General features: G+C 42.9%; 2 protein-coding genes and 1 long non-coding RNA gene across 7 annotated transcripts in view; 1 reads left to right on the top strand and 2 right to left on the bottom strand.

Moving 5' to 3' along the window:
- The window catches only part of atp1a2a (ATPase Na+/K+ transporting subunit alpha 2a), a 57508-nt gene extending 48317 nt beyond the window's left edge, over window positions 1–9191 (bottom strand). Inside the window, exons 1-5 of one of the 2 annotated variants that reach the window (XM_086273258.1) lie at window positions 6956–9191; window positions 6019–6093; window positions 4690–4749; window positions 3721–3924; window positions 291–404 (exon numbers count right to left, since the gene is read on the bottom strand). In XM_086273258.1, the coding sequence (XP_086129384.1) occupies window positions 291–404; window positions 3721–3924; window positions 4690–4749; window positions 6019–6093; window positions 6956–6967 (465 nt within the window). In that variant the 5' untranslated portion in view covers window positions 6968–9191. The remainder of the gene's footprint in view (window positions 1–290; window positions 405–3720; window positions 3925–4689; window positions 4750–6018; window positions 6094–6955) is intronic. The other variant, XM_086273257.1, reaches the window with a different exon arrangement.
- LOC147307987 (uncharacterized) lies at window positions 1769–24212 on the top strand. The gene is made up of 3 exons (XR_015126226.1): window positions 1769–2346; window positions 3700–9357; window positions 18396–24212. It is a non-coding gene; the product is annotated as an uncharacterized LOC147307987 (long non-coding RNA).
- mpz (myelin protein zero) lies at window positions 11107–25781 on the bottom strand. Of its 4 annotated transcripts, XM_086273260.1 has the most exons (7): window positions 25550–25780; window positions 24033–24199; window positions 21303–21516; window positions 20393–20522; window positions 19836–19878; window positions 14652–14681; window positions 11107–13660 (listed from the first exon to the last, which is right to left on the bottom strand). In XM_086273260.1, exons 1-7 carry the CDS (start codon window positions 25593–25595, stop codon window positions 13649–13651), a joined length of 642 nt encoding a protein of 213 aa, XP_086129386.1. In that variant the 5' UTR covers window positions 25596–25780; the 3' UTR covers window positions 11107–13648. The 4 variants fall into 4 exon arrangements, with proteins under 4 accessions (XP_086129386.1, XP_086129385.1, XP_086129389.1 ...); XM_086273259.1 differs by having other exon boundaries at window positions 11107–14681; window positions 25550–25781; XM_086273263.1 differs by lacking the exon at window positions 14652–14681.
- Between the last annotated feature and the right edge of the window lie 349 nt (window positions 25782–26130).

The following is a 26130-nucleotide window of genomic DNA, read 5'->3' as shown; positions in this document are numbered from 1 at the left end:
GAGAAGGGAGATGAGAGGAGGAAGACAGGTAGGGAAAAGAGGCGCGAGAAGTGTGTGAAAAGAGTCTAAATAGATTAAAGAATTAGGCAATCAAAGTGCTAGAGGTGGATAACGCAAGGGGAGTTTTTATGCAAACACACTCACAATCCAAAGTTGGCTCAAACATTTATTCTTCCTTTGTGCAAGCTTATTAGGTTTCCACTCAAGTGAGTGTGTAAGCCCTACTTGAGGGACGGCTTATTGATTCAGAAAGCTCTGAGAGTACACAAACACCAAATGCAACAACTTACCTGTGGCACCATTTTCTTGAAGGACTCCATGATTCGAGAGCTTTTGGCTTCTTGGAAGTAAGAGAAACAGCCGGTGACGATCACCACAGCTGCCAGCACCACACCCAGATATAACTGAAACGGAAGGAAAGCCATGTAACAGGGGGAGACGGTGTCTTTATCAACTTAGTTTGGTTCATGTAAGGTACACTTAAGCGCAGGAAATGGGGATTTATCAGCTTGAAACGGGTCTTAAAACAGTAAAACCTTAAATGTACATGTGCAAGAACAGAGTTCAGAGGGAAAAACCTGGGGGAAGCTCACAGACTTAGTGAGAGATTTAAAAAGAAGAAGTCATCCCAGAGCCGGAATCTTCTGTACTATTTTTGTTATCTTGGACAGCTCAGTTCTCGTCAGTCCAAGTGAGCATCTGTCACCCGAACCCAGAAAACCAAGGACTGAAACTCCAATCTGCGAGGCCACTAAGAGACGCTCACTGAGCTACAGCCTGGCTTTTTAGACTTATGGTTATGTAAAAGCAGGAAACATTCATTCTGGTGTATTTTTATTGCATTTTTGGTGGCTATTTTCAGGTCTACTGTGAAAAGGCTGTTATGGGTTCAGCTCTCACTGATGCAAACAAGACAGCCAGGCACTTTGGATGAAAGCATCTGCCAGCTGGTGTACTGTATGTCTTGGACTCCTGGAAAGAAAAATTACAAAATCCTGAAAAGTTTCCTTTTTGGAAGGTGTCGCTTTCATTTGACAGCAACAACAGAATGTTTTGCTCTTTTACACTTCAGTGGGTTATTGTTTCTTTCTTTTTTTAAAAACACTAAGTCTGTGCAAAAATCTTCTGAACCGGGAAACATATCCGCTGAAAAATCACTTGTCAGTACTTAGAACATTTTTCTCAATTTCAGTGTTCAGTTTGCAGGTCCTGATTTTGTCTCCATGTGAGTTTTTGCAGATTTTAGAACAGCTCTTTTACCTCCTCTCACTTCAGAAAGAAATATTTCTGTTCACCAGCTGCATGGAAATTATAGAAACAACAGCTGTCAAGGCAGGTGACATTTAAATCAACAGGTTCTTTCCCAAATGTGAATTTTAACACCAAGAAATATACTGCGTTATTTCAGCGGCACTTTCAGAAGCCCGCTGGACCATTTTCTCAAATTAAACGCAATTCTTCAGGTCAATAAAATGCATCAAAGTAATGTAAAATTAACTTATCATCTGACAACAACCATATGTGGAGTACACTTAAGGTGGAATTTCTTCTGTAATAGCTGCCAGTACACTTTGCAAAGGCTCAAAGTGCCGAAGCTGCAGGCTGTCAGGGCTTTGAAGTAGCTTACCGGAGCATCCAGCTGTACATGCTCGGCGCTAAATGGAGAGATTAAACTGCTGGGGGATTAATGTGCACGTGTCTTTCTACTGTACGTTACTGTATATTATGCAAGAGCTTAATGCAGACTGCATAATGAGTGAGAGCCATAATGTGCAGCATGGGTGGTGCTTGGCTCTGTTTGCTCAGTGGTTGGTCTGGGTGTTTATTCGTGCGACTGCTAGGACTAATGCCAGTGTCAGTGGTTGTTTTTGTACCACACTCGGAAGAAGGCAAGGACTCTATGTCACGGTGTAACCGATATTCTGTACTTATGGGGACCTAATCCTGCTGTTTCTAAAAAGTATTTTTGGATTCATGTTACACTTTAGAAGCTGAGTTTTCCCCCTGTTCCTTTTCAGTTTTCATTCTTTATTCTGTTGGTTTTCATGTATGCTGTCTCTGTATTGGTCCCTGTGACCAGTTGGGTTTTTATGGGAAACTCAAAAAGGAGATTAAGATCTCAAGACAAAAACCTCTGCTGAGTAAAGGTTATGTTAAGAAAATATAACCAGCAGAAAAAGAAAGCCAAAGAAAAATCCACCTTAGTTGGACTAACAACAAGTATGTAGCCACGTCGTGATTTGTGATGTGATACTTTTTCCTTTTGATTTTTTTCTTCATTTTGTGAAGTGCAAGGTAAATGGCATCTCCATCCATTATACTCAACTGAAGGCAGACATCTCTACAGTGAGTAACACCCAAACCATCTAGATAGATAAATACCACTTTAAGCAGAGGAAAAGCTTGTCCTTTGAAATCTCTTTACTCTCTAGCCTTTGGTTTAAGATTTGATTCAAAGCAGCTGAAAGGTGTGAGGCATGTCTTTAATAACAATTCTGTATTTATACAAACAGTCATGTGAAAAATAACATTTTCACAGGACTCCTGTGAAAACCTAAAAGTACACCCCCTGACTCAGTGGCTTGTAGAACCACCTGTAGCAGCCATAACTTCAACTAACAGTTATCTGTATAACCTTATCATTCTTATGGCTGCAAAACGACCACATAAACATAACCAGTCCTGCACTGTGCTGCTTTTTTCCAAATGTGGTGCTGTGCCTTATGGTCATTTAGTTTTGTCAGTCCAAAGGACATTATTCCACAAGTCTTGTGGGTTGTTTAAATGCAACTTTGCAAAGCTAAGCTAAGCTGTGCTGCCATGTTATTTTTCGAGGAAGGAGGCACCTGGCAACCCTTTCAAACAAGCCAAATGAACATTTAGGTGTTCAGTGTTTTTCTAATGGTACTGTCCTGAATTTTGACATTTAACATGCTAAGTTACAGCTGCAAAGTTGGCAATGTAGCTCTTGGACTTTCCCTTAGCATTTCACAGTCTGAAATTTGGGTGAATTTGCTGGGACATCCACCCCTGGGAAAACTGTGGCATTATGTTAACACACGCCTACCTCAGACCAGCAAACTGCCAAAATATCTGTTTTTATGGAGGTGGTCACATTTACTGTTCATCAATAATCAAGTGTATCCGATTGGGATCACAGAGTCCTGTCCTACTCACCCTCTTAATCCCTACTGAAATTTTAATGGCATACTTAGTTTTTCACATAACTGCAATCTTCTTTGCAGTCATTTCATATTTAATTTTTATCCCCACTGGAGTTTTGAGGGGTCTAACAGAATGGTCAAAAGGATGTGTGATGTAATCAGATGAATTTTGTCACTGTTCTCACCCCTTTTGTATACACCTCTGCTAACACTGATTTGATTTATATGATTGTTGGTACAACTCTGCAACTTGTGCTTATGGGAAATGATGTTGAGTCCCACCAAAGTTAGAAAAAGCAGGAAAATCCATAAAGTTTGTAAAATTTGCTAGACCTGGAGGAAACTTTAAATTTCATATAAAATTAGAATTAGATAAGTGCTCCACATAACCAGAGTACATCTGTCTGAACAAGATTAGAAGAAGTTAAAATGATGCTTTCTTATGCATGGACATGTGCATTTCCAGCTCTGTGTATATATTCTGCACGTCTTACTCTGAGTGTGTGATTAATATGTTAGGTCCATATGTGTGCAGGTTTTACAAGCAGTTTCTCACATTGTCATTGGGCGGCTCCTCCTCTGTGGCCACCTGAATACTGTAGGCCAGGAAGCAAAGGATGGCCCCAATCCACAGCAGAATGGAGAAGCCGCCGAAGAGCTGGCGGCAGAATTTGACCCACTCCGGCGTGGTTGGGGGAGGAGTCAGAGTGTTCGGACCATCCCTGGCAAGATTCTCTACAGCTCTGGCATTGGTCAGACCCTGGGGGAGAGCAGGAATAAATGTCTTTCTGCTGTCACAGGCAATCTTATTACAACACAATGGCCCAGTTTTCACCTTGGCTTAAAAAGCAATTTTACAGCTGTAGTTGCAGAACATCAAGTGTCCCCGTCTGGCCTATTTAACATCACAAGCATAGAAAAGATGCTCATCTAAGATGCTCTGTTGGATGTACCTATTGAACATTTTCCTCTTAATTTCTTTTTTCCAATATCTCATTTAGCAAAATCCAGTGTAAATATCCAAAGTGCTATGATTTAATTAGAACAGATAATCACACATCTGATTAATTGACTTTGATTGATTGTCTTTGGAGCTTGACAAATGTTTGACATTTTTACATCTTGCACTTTTTCCCATGGTGTAGAGCTTTGATTTTTTTTCCATGCTCATCTTTAAAAAAGAAGATAAAAAGATAAAATCTTATTGACCTCACCTGGAATGTTACAATTAGAATCAGCAGCAGATGTGGTGAAAGCAAAAAAATGATGTGGTTTATCTGCAATTTGTTTTTATCCTGAAGTGTGTAAGTTTATTTGAGTGTGCAACGGATTAAAGATGAAGAGGTGACACTGGGGAGAGCCTATGTTGACCAAAGTAATGCTTGGTCTCCGTTTGGATGTTGCTCTTCAGTCCGGGCAACGAGAGATTGCATCTCTGTACGGGACATTACAGTAGCTCTTTCTTGTGTGCTTGTGTGCAAGCGTACATGTGTACTTAAGAGAGTTTGTGTGTGGCTGACATTACCAGTCTGAGGTCCACTGCATATCGTTTCCCCAAATCATCCAGATCTATTTTGTGGTCATCCTGCAAAAATAAAATGTTTCTTTGATACTGAAGCCTCAAGAATCACAAGCGCAAAGCACAGGTGCACTACAGCACTGTTTATTTATTTATAAGGAACCCCATTAACCCCATTAACCCCTGTCTTTCACTAATAAAAGAGTTTATTGTTTGTATCTAACAAGGATCCATCACCGACAGACAGACAGACAGACAGATGAGTAAACTCTATTGTGTCTTGAGTGTGTAAACCAATAAAAACTGATTGTTTCCTGCTGCAAAGAAAAGAAACCCACTAAATTTTCTTGTTTGGTGGCACATTTCTGCTACTGGCCCAATCCCAAGACATTTCCACTGTGGGTGAAATGGAGTTTGGCAGTGTAGCAACAAAAACTTCAGCCATCAGCTGTCAGGATTGTATCATTCACACAGGATGAAGGGTGAATTTCTTAGTAAGACAGGGGAAAATCCATATTTTTCCTCACCAACAGCCGCCTCACTAGCTGCAAGTAATTTGGCCACAATCAAGTAAAAAATTAGATATTTAGTATTTAGTATTTATTTATTTATTGTCATTGTCAAGAACAATGAAATTGCGTTTGGGGCTTCCATACAACCCAAAAAAAAAAAAAAAAAAAAAAAATAGTTTGTTTTATTTATAAGCACCTAAACCTAGTATTGATTAGCTATTGTCTGGTGGTGGTGAAAATGATTTCTGTGGGGAAAAAATGCAGGAAATCAGTAACTAAAGAAGTGTATGAGCCAGACAGATCAAAGCAAAATTAAACACAAAACTTCTCCTAAGTGTTGACAGTATCAAAGGGATTCTTTTCTTTAATCAGTCACAAGCCAATCTGATAACTGACAAGAGCGACTTTATCAGAGATAAAGTAGCAAAAGGCAAAACTTGGCCCACTTTTCATGGACATCGCTTGGCTGCATTCTGACAGCACCTCAAAGAGCTACAGCTCTGCACAAGACGAAACTCTGCACTACACTGCTGGTGGCCCACAAATTATTCAGTATCTTTCCGAGTACAAAGAGGAGCAGCCAGAGGGTGGCTGAGCAGATAGGAGAGGACAGACTGGCTCACAACTAGTCTGCAATTGACTGCACTAAACATGTTGGATTGCCATTTTGTTTATGGGTCACCGTTTTCATTTATAGCCTTGTTAAATAACCTGGTGTCTTTGGAGTAACACTATTTGGGGATAATTTGGTAGCAGCGGCATTGGAATCAATCACTGTGCCGAATGAGTATGAGATGGAGCAGGGACAGCTTGTTTTTCTTACCAAGGCCACCTCCTTCTTCAGCTCATCCAAGTTCTTTCCCTTCTTATTCCTCTTCCCTCCGTTCTCGGCACCACACTAGGGGAAAAGAGTGCAATAACTATACATTAGGGTATCATCGTAAACCTAAAATAAGTGGGAAAAGTCACTTGCTTGGTAGGCACATTGTGCCCAGCCATTTACATTCAGAGCGACAGAATGCAAGCATCAATGTGAACACAATGGACTTTGTGTTTCCTTGTTTATTTCAATCTCCTGACACTGTTGGCAAACCATTCACCCAATATTGACGAGAAAATATCTTTTTCTAATACTGCAAGTTCCTCATTTATGAGTGCGAGCGAGAGTGTGTGTGTGTCACGAACAGTTGGAAGAAGTGTGCATCATGGAAATCATCTGCCGCTGTCAGTCTCCTCCTGGTGGCACGTGTGCATGTCAGTGAAGGAGGGATATACAGCGTGAATGAGAGGAGAGTGTGAGCAAGTGACACAGTGAAAAAGTAATCAGAAAGAGCCAAACAGGGAGCACAGAGCCGGCGGAGTGCCTGAAATGTGTCTGGCATAGCAATTTCCCACCACTGTGTGTGAGGAAGATTACCAGGCTGTCCTCCCATAAAGCTAAATGGAATGGGCCTGATGGAGAGAATAAAAGCAAAATTACGTAATTACCCAAATAAACAGCAAGCCGAGAACAAAACTTATTGAGGAGGAAAGCCATTATCCTGAGATGTTACTGTCTTTTTTTGTTTGTTTGTTTTTTCAAAAGGCATCATTCTGACACTTCGAGACATCAAGTGCTGAAGACGCATTTAGGAAAGTCTGTGATGCATGTCCACACCATATGCTGTCATTGCACATATATTACAGTAAGTAATGAGCGATGTTCATTCATTCATTCGCTGATATTAGAAAGAAAAGCTTCAGAAATCAAGAGAACTCACCCCTTTGCCCATGTTGGACGTCCAGATGTCGGCGGGTTGTAATGTAAAGGACAGCACTTAGGAACCCCGGCCACAGTTGAGACTCTCCTCCCACGTGTGGAAGACACTGGTGGCTTTTTTGGGCCTGGCACCCCCACCACCAAAAACTCCTGTCAGGGTAACCTGACCCATACACCCCGCTCCACTGGCCCTCCCCATTAGGGCTTCTCCATATTCACACCCACCCACCCTACCGTGAGCAAATGGTCCCACGCACACACGGCAAGTACCTGCACCTGCTTAATACGTCACTGCCTCCTGTCACAACACACAAGGCCTCTTAGAGAACAATGGCTCTTCAATCACTCGTGTCAACACTACAAGTGAAACCTTGGTAGCAACATATCATGCAGCATTTCTAACAAACATCATAATGAGGGACCGTTAGTGACCCTTAAGAATTCTCATTAAGACTCATTATCATGCAAAGGGAAGCACAGTGTCCAGCTGTTCGTGAACAGTAATGATAGTGAGAAACTGCTGTGTTATTGTATAGCGCTGAAATGATTTCTTCATTTGTCCTGTGCATGAAATCAGTGTGACTCACTGCCAACACAACACTTAAACTAGCTTAAAGTCCAAGTTATTTACTACATAAGGTGGGTCATGACCACTGCGCCCATACAACAGATGCTGCAGATGATCTTGTATCTAATGTGCACCAAATGTCTTATCACTTTTTGCCAATTGCTTTTAGAGCAGATTCTATGCTTGGTGTCTGCTTACATTGCATTGCATCTAATCCTGTTTGAACTTTGTACTTTAGGTCTAAGCGCCTGTACAATGAGTTTCTCTGCAGTAAAGGTCTTTTATTTTTAATGGTATATTAGCATGGTTGTTTGAAGTTCAGCATAAAACTCTGTGTAGATAAAGCTTCTTATTAAAGTGTCTAAGACATAAGCCAGAGAAGTGATCGTACAGGTCAATTAAACGAGTAACCTTCTAAGAGAAAAAGTATCTTTAAATCTAACTTGGAGGTTGTATATTTCACTGATGATGGCTGAAGGAAACGGTTTCCAAGGCCTAATCCGTGGATCGACTTCCTCCGAGGCGTGGACGTCTATCAGCAGAGAATGTACCTTCACCTATCAGCAGAGAATGTCCCTTAGTCTGTAACACAGTCAAATATATTCTCAAGTAATATTCAAGCATGCCATTCAGCGTGTTAGTACGAGCTCGGGAGCAGCTTGGGAGAACAAGAAAACAGAGACTGCTTCAGATTGTCTTCCCAAATTGACTCAACTTTATTCACAAGTATAACAGTTTATATAGAGGGTAAAATTCACGAGACAGCAGATTATCAGTTTAAACCAGTACAGACCAAGATAAGGGAGCGTCTTCCTGCCCTTGGGTGAAGAAGCATCCTTTGTGTAGTTTATTAGTTCAGCTACAATTGTGATTATCTCAGCGACATATTTTCAAGGCACAAAACAAAGAGTTCTTACATTAGTGAAATCTGAAACAAACCATTTGGCCTTCAACAGGCGTCTAAAAGATTAAGAAACTAATGTAGCTGAGGGAGTGATCTCTGTGGTATTTCAACCTTGTACCAGCCTGTGATTCTCACACATCAATTCTTGGGTCAAAGAGAAAAATAACTAAAACAAAGGGGCCTTATTGAATGACAGAGTTTTCCTGTATAATGTCACTATAAAACAATATCCAGTAAATGCTACCATGGTACTAAAATACCTAACAATGGCCTAAATCTTTGTACTAAATGTCACCAATTCAGAAAAAACTTATAAATAAATATGTGCAAAAATGAAATCCTCACACATCAAAACCCTTTAGAATTTCACACTGGACTTAATTACAAGAAATATAAAAGAGAGCTATAAACACGCACAGATACTTTGATTCATTCGAAAAATAAAGTTGAATTAAGAAGCATTGCTCCCTTTGTGGCAAGCACCTGATAAATGTGATAGAAAAATGGTATACATGAGTGTAAGCAGCTAATGCCTTCAGTGCATACTTAGTCTTTTTACTTGGCAAGGGAGTTAATCCCAGGAGATGCCTGTGTAAATAAGCAGATGCATATTTACAGCCTGGTACAAAAATGGGGCTTTGATCAATTTCCTTGTTCATGGCTGTGTGGGGAAATTTTTTAATAACTAATTTATTTAAATCTGATCAAGCCTAAATTTCTCAATTTGAAGGGCATAGAAATGCTGCTACTACCTTGAATGACAGGTGGGTCCTGACTAGGCGCAAACCTGCGTCACATTAGCTGAAGATGCTACTACTCTGTAATCATGTTTGTTTCGAGCATTTATCATGCAGTTAGCTCCCAAATAATGGGCTTATTGCAATGTTTATTGTACCACATGATTAAATAACAACTCTGATGCTCAGTTCTGGTAAGTAAAATTTGAGTATTATTAGCAATTTAGCGCTACTGTACTGTAATTAGCAGTTATCTGTGAAGGTGCCTTGCTAACCAAGTTAGCAGACAGCTTAGCCATCCTCCCTCTCTGTTATTATATCAAAACTCAGGAGTTATTGTCTTAAAATTTCAACTCAATGAATGACCGCCTTTAAGTTTCAACAAACCTAACTTAAAATTTTGAATTATAAGGACATTTGTAGCTCTACACTAAGCTACCATGTATTAACTCGATATTTGCCTGTCAACCTTCTACTTATATATTTAGGCATTCTGTATGTTTTGATTGATGAGTGAGTTAATTCTCATTTATTTATTAATTTATTTGTTGGTGAAGGGGATATCAACAGGCAGGAGTGTGCTGATGCTATTGTGTCAACTTTAAATCATTTAAATAAAATCTGATGTTGCTCTTTTATTTTTAATACTTTGTTAAAGTTACAGATATCTTTTAGTGTAATAATATACACTTTTTATATTTTACAACATAGTTGTTTGTCAATTCTAAATAGGCAGCTTTAGCTGGTGAATACGTGACCGTTTTTACAGGTCATGGTTGCATCCTCTACATTTTTGCCAAACAGAAAGAAACTTGCAACTTTGTGCAAGTCCATGAACAGTCAAATTTTGTTTTTGTCTTTTTGTTTCACTTTTGTCCCACCAATCCCGAGAGAGTGAAGCCACAACATGCTCTGCAGTAATTCTAAAATCCTCACTACAGTTCATAACAGGTGTAACAACAAAATATATCAGAGTGTATGAGCAACTTCAGCCATCCCTGAAGTTGAACTCAGTTGTCTGGAAACTTTGGGTTGCTCAGGCAAGCGATCTGGCTTTATTACTCCACAACTAATTTCTGGCTAAAGTCTGGCTTATACAGTGCATTATCATCCATCCAGTTTAACTTTGGGAAGCACAGCATATAAGCATCTGTTCCACAATGTCACAAGATAATACAAAAATTCCATCTGCATCAGCTTTAAATTGAATTTTTAACACATTTAATTATGGTTGTTTGAATAATCCAAAATAAACCTACATTTGCAGCATTCAATGATCTCCCATTGGCCAGTCAGTCATACACTGTCTCCGGGCAAGTCACCGCACATCTGTTAAAGACTCTGATGTGAATAATGAGGCAAAGTATTTTTGAAAAGGTTATGCTCACTAAATCCCACCAGCATGTTAATTCAGGGGAAAAAATCCCCTAAAAAAATTGTATGTTATTTTGCCATTTCGTGAAAGGGTGGTTAATGGTTGCTAGGCATTTATTTCCTGTTTATCATTATTCCTTTTTGATTGTAGGATTGCAAAGGGCATGATGAGGAGAACCCATTTTAGCGCTCACCTGCCACCATCATGCAGGAAAGCTTAAAAGTTTAATTTCAAAACTGAATTCCTTTTGTACTTACAAGAAAACCACCACCTGGTGATCACTGTGCAGCATTTAAAACCACCAGATTACATCCTCTAAAATGGTCTTTCTGAAAATGCAAAAAGCTTTCAGATAGCTAATAAGGTTAGTGCTGTTCTATAATGAGTTTCACTTCTCTTGCCAGCAGTAAGCATATTCAAATATTTCAAATGGTAACTATATCATTTTGGAAGGACCTTCGTCTTTTGAAAAGTTCATAAAAGTGAGTCTTGGCAGAGACGTACGTGACAAATTTACAGAAAGCTTAGCACTCGGCATAGAAAGAAAGACACGGCAGGCACTTTCAGCTGGGTTTACTTTTGTCTTCTGTTGACAACAGCTGGCGACGTGGGGATTTTATTTTTATTTACGTTCTCTTTACAACATATTACAGTCACCAAAAGTCGTTAGTGGTTCGAAAATGATCACAAGCATTAAAATAAATGTAAAAAAATGTAAGAAGCTCCAGTCATTTCAAATGAAGGAATGTTATTCTGCAACTACGACTAACACGGTTCAAAATACATACAAAACGTGTGTTTAAAAGGCAGTTTTAATGCTGTTTGTCTTACGTCAGGTGTCTGTGTGGCTTTGCTGAAAAAAGAAGAAAACATTCTAACTAATCCATTTGACTGGATAGTTAAACAGCGACTAGTGAAACCAGTTATATCGATGTGGATTTTAGCACCTCCATTCCTGTTATGAATTTTAAAGAAACATTCAAGTCTACGCTTTCCACCCTGCATATTAAGCTCACCAATCGCAGTCCATCTTTGGCTCAGGGTTGGGGAAGGAGCACCTTTAAAAGAAAGCTCTGGGGGAAGAGGAGGCTCTATCTGTAGTGATACATATGGATTTTTGGCTGGGCTTAACACACCAGATAAGTCTCTTCCTCTAAAGATTTCTCCCACAGCAAGCACCTTCTCCCCCCATCTTTTTTTTTCCTTCCCAGCCACATCGCGCTGCATCTAGGGCTAACCAAACCCTTATCCACCCTTCATCTTCTCTCTGACTCCGCACAACAACCTTGATTTCCCTTCATCTTTGAATAAAACATACCATAGAGACAGCCACACAGTACCTTCCATAACACACAAGGTCAGAAATATGACATATTCCAAAGAGTTACATTACATTTCCTCCCTGCCTCCATAAACATGTTCTCCATGTGTTTTCTTGCACACATGTAAAAAAGCCTCAGAAACATTTGCTTTACTTGGGGTGACATACTGCTTTTGTTTTTTAAACTTCACATGTAATCTAATTTTTAACACTTTTAACAAGACACACATATACATAAAACACGCAATGGCGACCGGAAAAGAGCTAGCTAGATTATAAGTTTTTGTTTGGCGTCTTCAGTGAGGACTAAAGGCGGATTTGTGCCCATCCGTTTCCTTCCTCTGGAAGTAGTGGGCAGAGGAGAACCTTTTGGCTTTCGAACCAGCAGAAAAAAAAGACAGTAAAGGGCCGGAGAAGAAGGGCTGGCAAAGGGACGTGCCCCTTAGGGAGGTGGTGCTTGAAGGGCAAACGAGAGGGCGTTGGTCGATCACTGGTGAACACGAAGGGAGGGGAGAGAGAGAGAGATGTCCATCACCGAGTTGAGAAAAGAGAAGAAGCAAGAGGAGGAAGGACAGAAGAGAGAGGAGCAGAGCATTGAGCTGTAGGCCTGGCAGTCAGATAAGGAGAGGCTTAAAGAGTGGAGTGGATTGTGTGTAGGCCTTTTCTGTGGGGGAATAATGCAGTGCAGACTCACTAACCGGCAGGAAGAGGAAGAGATAAAGGAAGTCAAAGACGTTAAGGACGGCGAGAACGAAACAGGGAGTTTAGAGAGAGGAGATGATTCTCAAGATGGGGGCTGACATGAAGAGCGAATAACAGAGGAGAGGAGACCGCAGAGGAGGCAGGGAGGGAGATGTAGAGAGAGATATCTTGTTACCAGCACACGCTAAAATAATTAGCCCTGGGTTGGCGAGGAGAAACGTGCAAGCGGATTAACTGGACCTAAAATAACTCTGAAGCTGCACCTCTTCCTGGTAAGCTCTTTTGTCAGACTCGTGAGAGCGTTCGCCAGCCTCGGGGGCCGTGACGTCATTCCAGGTTGTCAGTCCCCGGCCGTCGAGTCAACAGCAAACCGCCTCATGCACTTAGCGCAAAACAGCACAGCAGGGCCCCCACCACCACCACCTGCTCTGCTCGCCTCTCTCTTCCACCCCCTTCCCCCAATCTCCTGTCGTCTGAAAAATGTGCAGCTGTTACAGTAAGCCCGTACGCTCTTATAGGACCAGAAATAGCCCCCTTTAGCCAGGGCAGGGACACAGCGACAACCTCCATTAGCTCAAATGTGAGAGGATTGAATCACCCCGAGCTCGAGGGCTTGAACCTCTATCTGCGCCGGCTGAGAGCAGGAATCATATTTCGCTCCCACTATCACTCTCCTGTCCCTCTCTGTCTCGCTTTTTCTCTGTCTAAAGTCCAGAGTGCACTCGCAGCTCCGCTTAGTGTGTGTGTGTCTGTGTGTGTGAGTGCGTGTGTGATTGAGTTGTAAACATTAAGCGGGGACATTCAGGGGACTCTAAACACGAGGGGATATCTTTCAGGTTCCTCTTAAGGAAGTTATGTACATAGTTAGGCCCTAAACAGTTTTACAGTTTGCCCAATGAGCGCATACAGGATCTCCGGCGAGGCGTCGTGAAAATTATTTGACACCATTGCCGCTGATATAGTGGGACTATTCTTACAGCCAGTGCTGTCTTGAAAGAGTAGAGATAATAGAAAATAATGGGGGTTGCATCAGGCTGGGCGGAAAAGGAGGGAGCAGACTAGAGGATTGGAGGCAGTCATGGAGAAGTCAGACCTTTATCTACAGGAGGAAGAAAAGAGGGAAGGGAGGTGAGAGAAAGAGAGAGAGAGAGAGAAACAGGATAGAGCAGTTAGCATATAAATCACTTCTGTAATTTGAATTAACAAGAAAGTCAGGAAATTCACAGTGAAAGGAGGAAGAAATGGAATAGGAGAGGGGAAGAGAAGGAAGATCAGTGTGAGGTGAGAAAGTTGGAGTTTGACATGTCGCCTCTGAAAAAAGCAAATTGGCTTGTCCCTGCAGCCAGGGCTTCGTGATGCGTATCGGACGCACTTGGAGAAAGCTCTTCTTTTTTTTTCGGTGGATAGGATCACAATGAAAGGAACCAGAAAGGCAGAACCCAGCGAGCAGCTTTTTAGATTTTGTTATCAAACCAAGCCGTCTTAGGGTCTCGCTTCAAATGGCATATCTTATGACCTGACAAAAGCACTCGGGGTGCTGGCTGGTGTAAGAGATTATCACGACATCTAAGATCTCAGCCAGTATAGCTGCGTTTATAATCATCAGCCTGTGACAGGAGCAGTTATGATTTGACTCATTTATTCAGGGACTCAGGTTAGCGTTGTGGGTTGAAAGCAGGTTTGTGGTTTCTCAATAGACTTCCCACTCTCTTATCTTCGATGGGTCCCCCACCTCCCTCTCTCGTGGTCTGTTATTTGAAGGTGAGCTGATTGGCGAGCCTGGAGAGGAAGCCAAGCGGTTCGGACCTCCCTGTCCCTCCTTCACCGCTGGGGCCCTCCTCACCATTTCTGCGAGTCAGCTCCAGCTCGATGGTCATCAGTACCCGACCCGAGCCCTCCTCTCCTCCTCCCCCCGCCCTCTCTGTTTTTCTGACTATGGTTCGCTGCTGCTGCTTGGGCTGGGCCTTCCCCACCGCCTGGCGTACGGGCTGGAGCAGCCGGTCAGCGAACCCGCCCCAGCCCCTCCCCGTATCCTATTTCTTATCCTTGCGTGACTCCTGCTTCTTCTTTTCCGAGGTGGCCGCCTTCACCTTGGAGGGGTCGGCGGGAGGCACAGGGCCCTGTGGGGGGAGGAGGGAGAGGGGAATTGGGGGGAGAACAGGGGAGGAGAGTCACTTCAGGAGGAAAGGAGCGTGAGGAAGAAGAGAGAAAAGAAGGGGGGGGGTGTGACACAGGTGTGTTAGAGGTGAGAAGATGAAATATGGGGTTAGCAGGATGGGTGGAAATGTGAAGAGGAGAGAGAAAAACACATTTAGGTGGAAGAGGAGGAGGAGGAGGGTGAGGAGGTAGAGAGAGAGTTCTTTTAGGGGAGGGGGTAGCAAGTGAGGGGGGGCGGTGTCCAGAGCTGTAAGGGGGTGACAAAACAGGTAACCATGCGTTAGGATGGGACCCAGTGGCAGGTAGGCTCCATACACCTGTGACAACTGAGTGACAATTGATGATTAACAAACGGACAAACACACACACACATGCAGAGTAGATTTTGATTGGCTATTGAGCAAATATTTCCCTTGAATTATTTACATATCCAGTGTCTTTGAATTTGGCCTTGGTTTGTATGAATTAACTCTTTGCCGTCCTTGTCTCGGTCAAAAATAGATCCCTTTACTCTACCAGCCACATTCACCCATTCACTCCCACACATTCACGCAGTGCTTTTTATACTATACATACAGCACTTTTACTTTCACTTATCAAACACACATAAATGACACATCAGGTGCAGTTTCAGGGTTTTGAAATATCTCGCCCAAGGACGCTTTCGCATGCCGACTGAAGGCACCGGTGATAAAACCACCGACCTTCTCATTAGTGGACGATCTGCTATTCCTTCTGAGCCACCGCTGGATCCTTCAAAGAAAATGTTTACAAATGTCTCAAATTTAGCTGGAAAGTGTTTTCATCTAGGTTACATTTCAGTGCTGAACATTATTCCTCTGACTGGAGTTCACTACGGAGTGAAGACCTTTAGCTCAATGCGAGGAAGCCGTTTAAACACTGTTGAAAGTGCCGCTGCAGATGGAGCCGGGACAGTTAAACGCCACGCATTGAACTCTTTTAAATTATTTTTAAAAGAATGCTTTTTCATGATTAAAATCGAGACAATTTTGCTTTAAAGTCTGACTTTGTGACTTATAAATAATTATACTGTTGTCATTTTTCTTCTCCCGTTTTTATGTGTTTCGCTTGTTGTTCAAATACATAAACGGTGAAAATCCAATATGTTTGCACGACCCTATTGAAAAGAAATGCATCTCTTGGGGGGTTAGCCTGTTAAATATGAAACATGTTTTGATCCCAGACACGCTTCATTCGACCATTAAATACTAGATGTCTGGTATATGTTTTAGACTTTTACAGTTACACCAAGAACAGAAAAATTAAATCATTTCCAGGGTAGCTGCACTTTGAGGCACAGCATCCCATCACATTTAAAAAGGGCAGTTCCAGGGTCAGAGTGGCAACAGAAAATTAAATATTTCTGAAGTATCTAACTGAGCTACTGAATAAATAATAACTAAAGTGTGCAGGGGAATAGTGGTTATAAATCTTCAACACTGTTTTGCTGTAGCTGTGGTCAGGGACAGGCCTGCGTAATCTCTTAACATCATCCAGGCCTCCGGTTACCCTTTGAGGGTTTGGGTTAAGGTTAAGTTATGCATCATAACAGAAGAACTGAGAGCTAGGTACACTTCACTTAATTTTTAAAAGTAACATGCTCTAGTTTGAGAGCACGCTTGTTTAACCTGTGGCTAAAACACACTCTAACCCTAAACCTGAACGAGCCAAACTCTTTATTTAGCTTCTGCTTATGTAACTTTGCAGTTTTACTGGCAGTCCTTCTGTTTATCGTTTGTGTGTTTTCTAAAAAAAAAAAATCTCCTATAAGAAATCTATAAACGCAGGAGGAGGAGAGAGGGAAAATGAAGTAAAGTGTTGCTTCATTTGAGCACAACAAATCCAGGAGGAAAGACTTGACCAAGTGGAGATAAGGTCAAGGCAACACTTAACTTTACAATAACTGTATTCCAGTGCATTAACCCCTGAGTTAACCTATTGAAAACTATCACAAGCGCATGATAATGCTTTGATGGAGCCTAATAAAACTTTGCTCGTATGTAATGGTTTTTATAATGCCATTCCTTTTGAACCCCGGGTCAGCACAGTGTTGTCGTGTTACAGAGAACAGAGTGAAGAGGGAAGCGTGCCGGATATGAGGCTTTGAGACTGAAATACTTCTCCTCTAATACGTGAGGTTAGTCAACAGTGGAAAGCACACTAGAGGCGGTTTCTACCCACTGAAGCTCCCAGTAATAATACCCCGCTGATTGCATTACAAAATTTATCTTCTTTAATTACGCACTCTGCAGAAGCTGCACACACAGACGGCAGTTGAGACACACAGTGCAACCAACTCGACAGGGAAGCTGCAAGGGCCGTCCGGTGTCATTATCTTCGATCATGCTTACATTCTCTCATACATCACTGTATTGTTTACCATTATGCATCCCACGATAGGCTCGAGTTTTGCACTGCAGTGTTTTCCATAGCTTCCACGCTAACGACGGGCTTGCTTCGTAAACACACTCCAGCCTGCTTATGCAGAACGCAGTACCACCCTCGTTACAGGGGCTGCACACACTTCAAAGGAAATGTGGGTACAGTGGCAAAATAGGAGGGACTGGCGGGGAGGTAGATAGGTAGGTAAGGGGCTGCGTCCCGTGCTGCATACTAAAAAGAGAAGGTGACAGGTGAGGAGGGAGATTGAGAGGTAGATGAAGAGCGAGAGGTAGTGATTTTCTGTCTGGAACCAAAGCTGATCAGAACCCAGAATACTTGAGGAGGGAGAGGAGAGAAACTGGAACGGGAGAGAGGAAGGGGGCGGCGGGGCGTGGAGTGGAGGGTGAGGAGGCAATCGGCAGAGAGAAAGAGAGAGAGAGGGAGTTAAAAAAAATGAAAGAGCAAAGAAGGAGTTACAGATAGATGCTTCTCATGGTCAGCAAGGTAGTCGAAGGCATGGAGAGAAGAGGAAGATGCGACTGAAGAGTGGGAGACAGGGGACCGGATAAAAGGAATCTGAATGAGAGAGAGAGTGTGCGAGGGAGGGAGTGGAGTGAAGTGAGGCAATTGGGGAGTGGAGAAGAATGGGTGGGTTGTGTGTCTGTGTGTGTGTGTCTGTGCTCAGATCGATACTGAGTGCACTCAATTATCATTCCAGTACAGTGCGTGTGTGTGTATGCGTGTTCAATCCTGTGAGCTTTCTTATGTGTGTGGCTGCAGGGTAAAGTCCTCTTCCACAACTCCACCTAATGGGGAGTAGCGGGCACCACAGGGTTCCTTTGTCTCTCTGTCTCGCTCACCCTGTTGTTCACTTCCCTGCCCAAAAGCCTTTTTTGAGATTTGTAGTGCAAGCCCAGCAAACAGAGGAGCGACGAAGACGGCGATGCTGATGCAAAATTGTGTCATGTCAGCAGAGCCTCCTAATAAGGGCTATTTGATCAAACAACCACTTATGAGCGCACTGTAAACTCCCACGAGTCCTCTCTGTGTGTGGTGCAGCTAGAAGACCAGAACCAGCTCAGAGGAGCAAAATAAATAAATAAGCTAAAACACACTGGAGAGTGAGCTCAGATGGAAAAGCTGTTTTCGCTGTATATTTTTCTTCCAAGCAGAGACTTGCAGGAGAGTAACTGCAAATGACAACGTTGTCAAATATTTCAGTGTCCTTTTGGCGGCGAGTTATTTATTCATATATGCACTGTCATCCGCCGCAGGCACTTGAGAGCAACTGACTGCAGCTCAAGAATAACCTGACAATCATATGACAGTAGAAAGGAAAGAAGAAGACAGAAGGAGGAAGCGGGGCTCCGGGGAGATGAGAATGAGTGCACTTGTTTAAGGTAGGAGGAAGTCTCGGTCCTTGCCGGTGTCGCCCTCTAGGTTTACGCTACAGGGGCAACATGGCGCACTCCGGAGCCCGCCACCGCTTTACAGTTTGCTTCTACCTGTGGCTAAATGACTTGCTGTTACAATAACACCTTTGATCTCCTGCCGCGGATATCTTTACACGTCTCTCGTTTCAAAGCCGAGTCTTGATTGTTGAAAACGCCTTGAACTCAAATCCTTTGACTTCTGTCTCTCTATTTTTTTCTTTTTCTTTTTTTATTATCAGCATGCAAAGCATACAGTCGATTACAACCCTGCAGCCCCCACATTACCACAGAGTAATCAAACAGAACTTGCCCTGGTGCACAAAAGAATACAAGCCACCAAAATGTCTGATTAATCCACCTCTTGAGGCTATCACACCCCCATGAGGAACAGAAGGGGGAAAAAATACACCAACTCCTTGGCGTGCAGCAGCGTAAAACCACTGATAACAGCCCAGACCATAATAGACCCCGTGATTTTCATTTGACTCCCAGTGAGCAAAATCAGCAGCTCCCATCCATTTCCCCACTGCGAGCAATCATAGTCCCATTCAGTAAGGCAATAGCATTAGTGCCATAACCTGGCCTCGGCCATTTCACAGTCACTGGTTTGAGTTTTTCCTTCTTTTTTTTTGTTTTTTGCCCCGTAACTGTGTACTGGCACCATAGTGTTAGGACGCCTCCCATCCCACCCCCGAGGGAGCTGAAGCAGTGGTGAGGACCACGAGAAAGAAAGGTGTGACGGTGTGGGCTTTAAAGCACCACGAACGCTGAGACGACACAAGAATTTAACAGCTTGAACACTGTTATTAGTGTTAGCGGGCCCGGCTTTGAATGGCATGTTATTTTGTTGTTGATATGTTGCTGAGAGGAGGAGCCGGCTGAGTGTGAGGGCATACTCGAGCTGGTTGGACTGGCATCGGGGGAATGCGATTAGGAAACTGTGCCATTATGCACTGTCATGTTGGATGTGTGCTATTGTGTTGCTGCACTGCAACAGAGGAGATGAATATTCCCTCTGACAACATGTTTCCTGAGCCCAAATACTCAAACACTGAATGCCATTGTAACCTCTCCAAAAGCACATCATTTTACTATTAGCGCCTGAATGTGACAGCAAACCAGTCTGTTGCTTTTGGTGTTGTCGGCTGGATGTGTATATGCGCCGGTCTGTGTGTGTGTCTGTGTGTGTGGTGGGGCTGGAAGGAGGCAGAGGAAGAAGAGGAGCGGGGGCAGGAAGGAGAGGAAGAGAGGCATGTGGAATAAGTAGAAGGAGAAACTTGCCTGTCTCTGCTGTGAACCCTCTTTCTTTTTCTTGCCATGTTTGCTGGAGGGGACAAAAGAAAGACAATGTCAGGATGTCGAATCTATCTCTCCCTCCAGTGGTCACAGGGCTGCATTGCCTGGCAGCCATCATAAAGAACATCAACTTAATCTACTGGCCCTGTCTCAAGCACAGCCCCCAGGTGCTAGATGTGTTAAGATCTCATAAGACTGGAAGATTGGAAGGGTATAAGCAAGATGATGAATCTGTCATTTTCATGATCTAGTAGATAATCCACTCAGAAACCTTCACTTCACTACTTTTAATCATCTCGCCTTGGACCTGAGCAGTACTGTTTTTAGATTAAATCTAAATCGAGAGATCATTATCTGTGTCTTTACAGCTGACTAACTTCAATTTTAAACTCCGCACACCTAACCAAATCAAATCGTGGTACAGCAGCTATGCCAGCTTGGCCACGCAGGTGTCCATGCCAGGGATGGGCTCCGGCTTCAGCTCCAGTCCCTGGCAAAAACCCGACTGGCAGAGAGCCGCCGGCCACAGGCCGGGCACTGACCTGACACTGAGGCTGAAGACTCGGCGTGCCACCAGGAACCTCATCAGGTAGTAGATGACCACGATGAGCACCAGCAGGCCCAGGACCACCCCGATGATAGCTCCTGTGATCACGCCAGCCTGGATGGGCACTATGAGTGGACGAGAGGAAAAAGCAGATGAGGAAAGGTCAAAAAGGACAAAGATGGAAAAGTGGCAGTGGAAAGCAAATGCCAGGTTGAAGTCAGGAGTGTTCATAAGAAAAAAAAACGTGCAACGAACAAAAAAAAAAAACAGTAAAGGAGATGGAAAAGAAACGATGCTGTCATTTGTGGGAGGAAATTGGTAGGAGAGGAAAGGGTAAACAAAGCTAAAAGGAAAGTGAATAAGAGATGAAAGCAGCAAAGAAAAGTAAAGCAAAAGATAAAATAAAGGTTGAATGAAAGATTAAAGATACCAGCACAGTGAAGGTAGAGAAGGAGATGAAGCGACAGAGAGATAAGGTAGAATAAAGGTGAGATCAGAGAGAGAGTCATGGTGCTGAGGGAGAAAGTGGAAGACGATGGCGTAGGGGATGGAAGAGAGAAATGGGAGGAGAAGCTGAGAAGGAGGGGGAGAGAAGAAGTGAAAGGGAGGCAGTGATAGCAATCGCAAATAGAGAAAGAGATAAAATTGTAATTGATTTCATTTAACGGGAGGTGCGAAGAATTCTAAATGAGGCAAAGCAACGACTGGTTTGAAGACAGTCGCTTGATTCGGATGAACGGCGAGAACTGAGATTAATTTCAGAGTTTCAAATGATTAAAACAAATGAGAACAGTTCACTTTCAATGGAAAAAAAAAGAATCACTGAAATATAGCATTCAGGGCGGGTGGGAATCTAGCAAGCAGGAATTTAATTTAGGAGACAAACCCCCCACAGGACGTCTCACCTTTCTCAAACACCAGCAGTCGGACACTGGAAGGCCGGCCCACTATGTCAGGGGGGTTCTTGGCGTCACAGGTGAAGGTGCCGTTGTCATTGAGCTCCAGGTTTTTGAGCAGGATGGATCCGTCACGGCGACCTGGGTTTCCCACAAACTCCAGTCTGTCTCTAAAGGGACCCTTGTTGTCAACGTAGGCAGCACCACCAGTGTAGTGGAAGATCTACAAAGGACAGTCAACACACTGTCACTCTGACTAATGCTGCATTTGGATGTTTAGTAAGTAGAGCAGCAGATCAGACCTGTGATTTCCTGCAATAACAAATTTTGCCACTATTTGTGTGCATTTTTAAAAAAATATAGAGATGCACGAAGCACCTGTCAGGGGGACACTCATGGAGCATTAGAAAAAAATAGGGCACAGCTTTTAAAACTGGCAAGCAGCTTTACACGAGGGCCAGAAAATAATATTCAAAAGCAGCTCCTGAGGGGTGTAGCAAATGTGACGCCAATTACTACCGCACGAAAAACATATACAACATTTATAACTAATATATGGTGGATAATTGATAACTGAGGGGGTTTGGGGAATTCCAGGGAGTGGACCAAATCCCAGTGAAACATATGAGCAGTCTATTGTTTTGCATTTATAACCTATTAATTATTAAGTCCATTCAGCGTGCTGCCATTACTGCAGCAGCAAGTCTACAGTCATTACCGCTGCCTGCTGACACTGACTGCGGTGACCTATAGATAGTTTAACTGACAGAGTTAGCCAGTTTACTGTTTCTGATGCAGACGTTGTGCTTGTTTGGTTGCCCTATTTAGAGGTTCTTATCTTTCCCAATAATACAACAGTAGGTTGGATTAAATGAGCCCATTCTTGATTTATTCCACCACCACAGCTCCCAGAGCAAGAGCTAGCTACCTGTTTCACTGTATTAAATTAAGCAGATGCACACTAATCACTGTGGTACTGCAGTTAGCCATGATGTTGTTACTGGGAACAAAGCACTTTTTCTTAATAGTTTTGGTCTGTTTCTTGTGCACATCTTGTGCTCTGCACACACAGGTTAATGTATATGGTCTCAAACCAGGCAGCTTACAGCTTATTGAAGGCTTGTAAATCTCACTCCTGCTGGACCAGCTTAAACTGCAGTATTGACTGCACAGTGTTGTCAAAGGTAGTTTTACATGTAAAGCAATTTAAAAGCCGGAAGCAAAGGAGAGCTTTGCATTTAGATGTCTGCATAGTGTCGTGGCTTCTGGTTCTTCTTCCTGGAAGAAGTGCCATGACTTTTAAAATGATGACACGCCGTCACCAAGTATCGATTATTAAACATTAAATGGTCACAGTGGCAGAATAAGGGTGATGCTCTGGATTTTACAAGGTCAAGGTCAAATGTGTCTTTCAAGGTTTCATCTATAAATAAAGACCTGAGGCCTGCGGTTGCTGTTACCAAGTCCCACATGAAAAGAAGAGGACCTTTCATATGATTAACGTGTCAGAAATCAAGTATGACATTTTAAAGGGACAAATGCAGCGTGACAACAGATAGAGATATGAAACTGTAAATCTGTCCAGGCAGGGAAAGAAATGAGCGACTGAAGATAAGTGAGGAAAAAAATAAATAAAAGAAGAAGAGAAGTCTAGTTTCAAAGTGAGGCCACCGCGGGAGACAGATGAAGGCGAAGGAGGTGAGGGAAGGACATAATGAGAGAGGAGGGGAGGGACAAAGAAGGTAGAGCTGTGGAGGAGGAGATTAAGGGAGGTGGACAGAGGGAGGCGCAGTCAGGATGGGGAGATAGAGAGATTAGAGAGATGGCAGGATGATAAGGGCAGGGAGAGTGAAATTAAAGAGCAGGAGGCAGGTGATGCAGCGGGAGGAGTGGGGAGATTAGCAGAGAACGTTGCTTTTAGTTAGTGCAGATGTTAGAGTAAACTGAGTACTTGTGTATGATGACATTTCAGATATGCACAGTACTGCATTTGCTGGATTAAACATGGATTTGTTTTTGGATAACTGCGCTCCCTCAGTGCTCTACAAATCACTTTGTGAATTTTGGAAGACATTTAAAATACAGACATCCGAAGATTAAAGAACATCTCCCGAGAGAAATCAAATCGCGTGGCCTCCAAAAGAAAACCACACCTTCTTCCTATTATCGGTTTTCTCCCTTTGCTTGCTGTGTTTCACAGAGATGGTGAAAACAATAAAAAGTCTTTTGGCAGAAAATATAGACATTGTTGGCAAGTCTAAATTTCTGTCAGTGCAGCAGACTTGTGTACTTCCCTCCTAAATATTTATACATGACTTTGTGAATGTGAGAACAGTGGGAGTAAACAACATAAGAATGTCATTCATGCAAATAGCAAAAAAGGAGGGAAGGCTCTCCTGCTGCAGCCCGCTTTAGTGATTTACATCTGGCTCTTTAGCTGCCAAATGCTCCATTATTTCAACAGCTAGACGCTATCGTTGGCTGTCTGCTGTATAATTCTGGACAAGAGATGTTTTACTGACACAGCTGCATGCTGCAGATGAAAACAACACTGTTGTGGGCAGGGAAACAATGGCTTTATAGATACCACACTCGGTGACGTTTCGCTGGAGTTTCATCAAGCGCAGCTTTGATGCGACTATACTTGAATTGCTTGTTCCTTTCAAAGTAGCCGACCTATAAACACACAACCTTTCATTTTGCATAGCGTGTGTATATGTGTGTGAATTTGAGTATTACAGAGATGGAGTCCCGTGAGCCATCGGGCCTGTATGTCCAGGAGAAGGTGACGTCCTCCGAGGTCCAGCGCCAGGAGAAGAAAGAACAGGAGAGTCGGATGTCAGAGCCCACCAAGGCGTGCCGCTCCCAGCCAGTGTAAATCGCTATGGCCTGGGACTGCTCAGGCACTGGGAGACACAAAGCAGGTTTAAGTAGTTAATTCACACATAGAATAAAACAAAATATTCTGGGAGCTCATATTATTTTTGATACTATGAGCTGACCTTCAGGAATCTAAATCTGTAACTACAAAAACACATGTACATAGTTGTTAGTGTGAGCTGGTATAAAAAAATTAACATGCACTGTTTCTTAGAATACCTTGAGTACCTTTGTGAATATTTTTACACCTGAACTGTTATCAATAGACACAAAGTAGTCCTCTTTTAGCATAATCCTAGGTGCATGCATATACATCCAGATAGTCACTGACAAACTGCACATTAAGTGGGGTCAAATGTGCCATTGATTCAGAGTTGCACTCAGTAAATATTTGGGTTGTCTCTGAAAGGGGGAGCTTCATTTTCTCCATTGGTATGGATAATGTTGGCCTAATCATGTGCACAGTTTATGCTTGAATAATATTTAATGATCTATGTTAATTCAGTCTTGGCTGCAAAAATCAATATTTTAACTTCCTCCAAAAATGCACTCAGCATCTCAAACAACTACCAAAGCCCCTCGGAGCTGCACAGCCTCGCCGCTGAGCAGTATCATTTTTTTTGTATTGTTCACTTTCCCTTGGACCGCGCCACCAACGAGTCACAGTATTCTCACTGCTGTATCAACACAAATGCCCTTAAGCACTCTGGAGTTTTCAACACCCAGGGAGTAAAGTTCGCAGCTTTCGCTGTGCACATCCTTGAGCGATAGCCAACCCCCGCAAAACTTGTCAATGAAATCACGCTTGACGTTTTTAATTAAAATTCCGACGGAGTTTAGAAAGCTGCCTCCTCGAGAGCAAAAACTCTCAGTTAAAAAGCTGCAATGCTGCTGCTCTTTAAAGTTACATGCTTGGAGACACCTGCTTCGAGAGAGAAGCACAGATGGACGGTGCTGACCCATTTACTGGAATGCATGCAAAAAGAGACTGAATCTTCTACAGGTGTACTGTTGGCCTTTTAGATTAAATCAATACAGCAAATGCCAAGATATCAATTAAAATGCTTTAGCTAAGTGTTAATCCAGTGTAGTGGGAGGTATTAGAGTGCACTCTGAGATTGATTCAGTATCAAAGCTATTAGACCTTTTTCATTGTCATCAAGTTTATTAGTTTTCAGGTAGCACAAAACAGACAAAAACCCACTTTGCCATATCCTCACATCAATAGAAAGATCATTTCTACATCATCACTTTCAGTAGATTAAGTTAAGTGTGAGCTTTTTTTGTTAGAGAAGTCCTCAAAAATGAAGTTAAAACTTTAAAAGAAGATGTTTTCTTTCATTTTTCCCCCCGTTTTTTTTTTTTTTTTTTTTTACCTATTCCCAGGAGGGCAACCGACGTCAGCGCCAAAAACGTCAGCATGGTCTCTGGCTTCTACGGAGCTCCCAAAAGACTGATGCTGCAGACCCGTCTGGAGTCGGTCGAGGAAGAGTCCCTCTCTGGAGGGAGCGTGAGTGGAAGGAGGAGAAAGAAAGAGGTAAAAGAGAGTGGAGGGGTGCAGGATGCCAGGACAGAGGGCTTCAAAACAGGACAACAACAGAAAACCCACTGTCCCAAGTTTTATACCCAACCACACCCCTCGTTCAGGCCTCAGCCCGGCCCATTCCTCCTCTCCTCACACTCCCCTCCTCCCGGCTCGCTCCATTTCCCTCTCTGAAATAAATGAGCGCATGCTGTCTTTTGAAGTGGAAAAGAAAGGCAGGTGACAGACACCTCCTCAGTACAGTAGTTGGTGAATTAATTGGATAAACAATAGGCAACTAGGGGCGAATTTGCAAAGTATGTGCGACATTACAGAGTGATGAATGTGATGTGTCACATTCAACCCTCACCTTGATGTGACTGAGCTGACAGGAGATGCTAATTAACACTTAGTGTGTAGGTGCAGGTAAAGGCG

This window comes from Aulonocara sp. 'chitande type north' Nkhata Bay, linkage group LG18 (assembly GCF_057382095.1).
Source record: "Aulonocara sp. 'chitande type north' Nkhata Bay isolate Kocher_YH1m ecotype deep benthic linkage group LG18, A_spYH_male_GT1.1, whole genome shotgun sequence".
Classification (NCBI taxonomy): domain Eukaryota; kingdom Metazoa; phylum Chordata; class Actinopteri; order Cichliformes; family Cichlidae; genus Aulonocara; species Aulonocara sp. 'chitande type north' Nkhata Bay.
Note: the sequence above shows the minus strand (reverse complement) of the source record. Positions and strands in the feature narration are given on the sequence as shown.

Coding starts and splice junctions, on each gene's coding strand:
- mpz (XM_086273259.1), bottom strand. CDS start 25,595: ATGCTGACGTTTTTGGCGCTGACGTCGGTTGCCCTCCTGGGAATAG. Junction 20,523..21,302: donor ACTGCTGGTGTTTGAGAAAG/GTGAGACGTCCT, acceptor GTCCACTCATAG/TGCCCATCCAGGCTGGCGTG. Junction 14,682..19,835: donor AGGGTTCACAGCAGAGACAG/GCAAGTTTCTCC, acceptor CTCCCCCCACAG/GGCCCTGTGCCTCCCGCCGA.